General features: G+C 52.1%; 1 protein-coding gene across 1 annotated transcript; it reads right to left on the reverse strand.

Annotated features, from left to right (window-relative positions):
- Nucleotides 1-1,945: 1,945 nt before the first annotated feature.
- DQ04_01791000 (kinesin) lies at nt 1,946-5,410 on the reverse strand (the record flags this gene model as incomplete). Its single annotated transcript, XM_009311159.1, has 1 exon — nt 1,946-5,410. The coding sequence occupies one exon, from the start codon at nt 5,408-5,410 to the stop codon at nt 1,946-1,948; it is 3,465 nt and encodes a 1,154-aa protein (XP_009309434.1).
- Between the last annotated feature and the right edge of the window lie 246 nt (nt 5,411-5,656).

Genomic DNA, 5,656 nt, shown 5'->3' on the forward strand with positions numbered 1-5,656 from the left:
ATATATAATTTCTACGGCCACCGAGAAGAAATGCTCGTAGGAGACCAAAGGAAAGAAAAAAAAAGTGGAGAGTATCAGCTTTCCAGCTGAACGACTACGAGAGATGTACAGGCGTGAAGATTATTGTAGAAAACAACAACAAAAAAACAACAACGGGGAAGAGTGAGCGACTCCAGCACAAGAAGAGGAGACCAAGTAAAGGTGTGTACCACACACTCTCTCTCATAGTTTCTCTTACTCTCTGGGCATTGTTGCTGGTCGCTTACACCCACCCCTGAATACTTCGGGGATTCACACTCTTGCACACACATACAGGTCTCTCTTTTGTGTCGTTTCCCCCCTTTTCTTTTTCTTTCCTTCGTTGTGCTCATCCAGCAGACTGCTCGCGCACATATTGACGGCAGTTTGCGTGCGTATGTACACCCAGCGACGGAAGCAGGTGGTCGACGAATGACTCTGCTGGGGCGAGGAGCGGCCACCAAACATCAGCAGCTGCGACGGGAGCGCGGGGGAAAAGAGGCGCGAGCCTCACGTCACCGTCCCACTCGCTCCTTCGGCCGCCGTGGTAGACGCACCAGAGAATCTGACGGTGAGACAATCCACAAAGGGAATGGCGAAAAGAATAAACTCGTGAGAAAATTTTCTTTGTTTCATTTTCATTTTTTTCTTCACTTCGTTTGATTCACACCAAGCCTGCAATAAAGAAAAGACTTGTATACCCATTTCTTTCGTTTTAATCAACTCTCTTTCACGCCTTCCTTTCGTCCTTCCCTTCTTATCAACTCCCTCAAGAGCCCGAGACACAACGATGCTCCTCCTCCACCGTCTTCTCTTTTTCTTTTTTTTTTGCTTTTTACTTTTTAAGCTCCACTCGGAGTTCCAACCGCTGCCGTGTTGCGTCCGCTTCTTCCCCATCTGGCTCACCACCGCCACGACGACAACAACAACAACAACGAGCAGGAGCAGGAGCAGCGCTGTGTGTGGCTTTGGGGTGGTGCATGGAGGGAAAGGAAATGACGATGATGAACGAGGGAGTACACAAAAAGGAAAACAAAAGGATGTTGCTATTTTTTTTTTTTTTGTTCTCTTTCAGGAGTGACTGGAGAAATTTAGTGCGAAGACACCAAAGCACTCCATACAGATTCACTCATCCACCGCTCTTTATGCCCACACTATTTCCTTTCATCATTTCCTTCGATGCGTGCGGCTGACGGACACACAGACTCACACACAATAAATACCGGAAGAGGAGTCACCACACACCGTCACACGACCCTGAGTGGAACATGTATGCAGCAGTAGCAGCAGCAGCAGGAGAGAGAGAGGGGCAAAAAGGCGAGGCCGAGGGGGCCTCAACTTAAAACACAAGAAACGATCCCCCTCCCTTTCTTTTTTCGTTGCTTTCCCCTTCCGCACGCCTGCCTCACACGCTCCCCGCACGCGAGGGCGACGCCGCCGCCCCCATGTTTCTTCCCTCGCCGCACTCCGACCCGGACGCAAAAAAAAACAACAACAACAACAACAAAAAACAAGCGACCCTGAGGGTTCGAATATCAACGAAGACAGACAAACGTCAAGAGGAAAACTGGGAGAAGAGAAAGAAAGAAAGAAGGGACACAACCACACCGAGCAATACACCGGGACCAACCCAGAAAAAAAACTCATACACACCCAAATCGTCCTGAGAAAGCAAATAGCAAACCAATGTAGGTCCAAACACATAAAGACATCTACTGCCGCTGCCCCCTCCGATGCCATATCTGTCTACGCATGTTGTCTAGCCCTCTTGGCTTCTCACTTCCAGTTCTTCTCTTCCTCCCTGCTTTTATGCCCCTATTTTTTTTTTGCGTTTTCTTTGCCCAGCGCCGAGTGTGCAGCTGCACCTCACGTAGAACAAAAAAAAAAAAACTGCATGCAGATGCCACCCCTATTATATCTACGGCGCTTACGACGCAGCACCTCCTGCTGATGGTGGTGCCACCACGGAGGACTTTGTCGCTCCCGGAGGGGAGGTCCGCTTTTGCGCAGAATAAGAGCCATTCGACGATTCCACACCTCGGCCGTTTGTACTAAGAGTATTCTTACTGCTGGTGCTCTTACTATTGCCACTGCGTGTCTTGCTTGCAGACGCGAGGTGTTTCATCACGTCTTCCTCGAAGCGCTGGAGGCTGGCCTTGCTATCCTCCTGGTTCTGTTTCAACTGCTGCACAATTTCACGCAGGCGCTGAGTGTCACGCCGCTTGCGTTCCTCCACCGCCTCCAGCTCCGCGGTGTAGTCCTTCCGCTCAATGGTGGCGTCGCGGAGGCGGGTGCGGAAGTCCATGTAGTCTTGGCTGTGCAACAGAGCGCGCAGCTGCGCAAAAGAGGAGTCCAATGCGCTGGAGCGGTTGTCCCAGTCGGAGAGCAGCCCGTTTCCAACGGAAAGGAGCTTCTCCTGCTGTTGCGTGAGGTTCTGGACCTCGGTGCGGTGCTGCTGCTCCATGCGGTGCTGCTCTGTCTGCAGCTTAAGCATCTCGCGCCGCATCTCACCCACTTCCTTCTCCAAGAGACGACGCTGACGGTCCTTCTCGAGTACATCACTATCCCGTCGCAGCGTTTCCTTCTCGATTTGCTGCTTCAGCCGCGAGATTTCCTGCTCCTTGTCGCGGCGGTAACGGTCCATCTCATCTTGTCGTCGGTTAACCTCCTTCTCGTGATCCTCCTGCATGCGCTTTAACGCTTCACCCGAGCGCTGACGGTCTGTGGCGCCAAAGTTGAGCTGCTCACGCAGCCTTTTCAGCTCATCTTGGTAGCTGGAACGCGTCTTTGCCAGCTGCTCCTCGTAGCTCTTACGGCTGTTCTCCTTCTCAGCCTCCATCCGCTTGTGCTCAGACTCGTAGAACTCCTTATTTTTCTTCATGCGTTCTTCGACATAGTTCAGCTTCTCTACATGCTTGTCAATGAGCTGCTGATAGAGCTCATTACTCTTCTCAATGGATTCTTTAAGCCGAGCGGTTGATATCTTCTGCAGATCCTCCATTTCTTCCACATGCCGCTTCCGCATCTTCTCAATCTCCTCGCGGTGGGCCTGCTGGACGTGGCGAAGGCCAAGACCGACCTGGTTGTGTTGCGCAATAGCAAGATGAGCCACACATCTGGAAAACTCGTCCTCCTTTAGTAGCATTGTATTCCGCATCATATCGGCCGCCCAATCCATATAGAAGAAGGAGAAACGCTCAATCTGCCGCTGCTTCTTCGCATCATTTTTTTTCAGAGCCTCCAGTTCCTTCTTAAGTCGCTTAATTTCACTGTTGAGTTCAGTCACCTGTGGGGTCTTTGTGGGGGTCCCAGCTCGCTTGATCACACCATTACCATCCTCTTCTGCAAGTTGGCGCCGCAACGCTTCCACTTCCGTCTTTGCGTCAGCCAGGCGCGTCTTGAGAACCGACGCATTGCTTTCCACCCCGTTTGTACCACGACGGCGGCCCGAACTCACATCCTGCTGCGCACCACGTGCACGCTTCACCGATGCTGAGGCGAGATCATCTGTATGGACGGCTATGCCATTCTCTTCAAGCAGTGCCCGGAGCTCTGCAATGGTTATCTCCTGCTCCTGGCAACGTTTCTCAAGATAGGCGTTGCGGCGTTGCAGCTCCAGCACATAGTCACGAGTAAACTCGTTATGCCCCGCCTCACGGATGATTTTCTTGAGGCGATCCACTTCACCTGTCAGGGCACGAATTTGGCGCACCTGTGGGTCCTCGTTGATGACTGCCTTGTTAACAATCTGTCTAGCACGCGAGGCGTAACGGATGGTCTGCCGCATTTCATCAAAGTTTACACAGTGGGGCGAAATAGTGGCTACCATGGAAGTTTTACTGTTACCGCCCAGTGAATCCATCAGCAACCATGTGAGGTTGGAGTCACGGTACGGGACAGGTACAGCAAGCGACTTGGACTGCGATAAATCGGCCAAGCAGTCAATGACACGACCCAGTGTTGTAAGGGAGAGATTGATCTTAGTGCCCTCAAGGAACTGCTTCCCCTCCGCACCAACAGCACCAGTCCGCTCTGAACCCGCAAGATCTACAAGGTTCAGTTTGCTCTGCTTCTTACATGTGTTGTCATTGTCATCAAGGTACAGCTGTAGAATATTGAAGGTAATTATAGCATGACTGCGGCTGCTTCGGTCATTGATCTTTGTCGCTGCAGTATGGCGCTCAATGCTACCTTTACGGATCACCTTGGCGACCTGTTCTTCGTTGGCAACCATCTTTGTGGCGAGCCCCTCCACGTAAGGGCCGCTGAGGGGTTGATGACGTATCTTCAGGTCGGCATCCCTCTGTGGGCGAATGAGGTCATATACCTTCTCGTTGTAGATTTCATAGTAGACCACTTCCACACGATATGAGTGGGACGGGTCCTTTTCCCGCATCTCGCGCAATCCCTTAAACAGATCAGCACTGATGCGAGGAATGATACCCTGCAGCTCGCTCGGGTCCAACTTGGTCGTGTCAACAACATCGACCACTTGACCTGTTGGCATTACCTGCGAGCTTCCTTGACGACCGAAGGTGTCTGGTCGGTTGCTGTGATTGCTCATCACCGATGCGCGGCGGAAGCGGCCAGGTGAAACTGAGGTGAGAGACCGTTTGGAGTTCTCACACTCTTCATCATCGTCGTCATCAAAGTTTGCAACGGACTGACGTCTGCCAGGGGAATGAAAATCGGCATTCCTCGGAGCATAACCCAGCATTGTGAATGTCTTGCCGCTTCCAGTCTGCCCGTAGGCGAAGACACAGCCGTTATAGCCCTCCAGCGTGTTCGTCAGGACAGGGAGACCCACTTCGTCGTAGACATCCTTCTGTGAGCTGTATTTTGGGTGAGCAACAATATTGCCCGCGACAATTGCCGCACTGGATCCAGCACCCTCAAATGACATAGAATTCTCTGCTCCAGCCCTCCCGCGAGCAGATAGGACACCGGAGTTGGCGGGTCCAGTATTTGACGTAGTACGAGGACGCACACCGCGAGCGGAGCTGACGTTGTTGATGAACGTGCCAATGGAATCGCGGATTTCTCCAGCCGTTTTGCTGCTGCCGGCGCTGCCGTCACTCTCCAGCACAGACCATAGGCAGCGTGTAAAACTGAATGTCTCACGGGGGCGGAAATCCTTCTGTGGGTCCAGTAGTGTAATCAAGCACGGGTTTTCCACGTCGATGCGCACTGTGCTGTGATGCGGCATGCTTAGCGAAAGCTCCCGCTCGCTAAATGGTCGCACACGCACATACACCTTCATGGCGTTGCCCTGGTTCTGCGCCATCTCGATACCGGATCGCCGAGGCGTCGTGATGGAGCGCGAGGATTGCATGCGCCGGAACTCGCGATCGGCAGCCCTAGGCACAGACACCGGACGCGCAGAGTTCGGCATGGAGTGATTTGGGGAGCCGCCACGCATATATATGAATATATATATATATGTGTGTATGCGTGTATATGTCTTACTCCTCTTTCTGACTGGAACGCGCACGCGTGTATAAATGTACTGGCCTCCTTCTTAGTACAATGAATCTGGAGCACACTTTATTCTGCTCCTCTTCCCCCTGTTTGAACGTCCTTTTTTTTCTGTTATTTTGCCTCGATTTTTTCGTCTTCCTGTGGGGAAGGAGAGAGATTC

Source organism: Trypanosoma grayi (assembly GCF_000691245.1).
Source record: "Trypanosoma grayi strain ANR4 Tgr_179_V1, whole genome shotgun sequence".
NCBI lineage: Eukaryota > Euglenozoa > Kinetoplastea > Trypanosomatida > Trypanosomatidae > Trypanosoma > Trypanosoma grayi.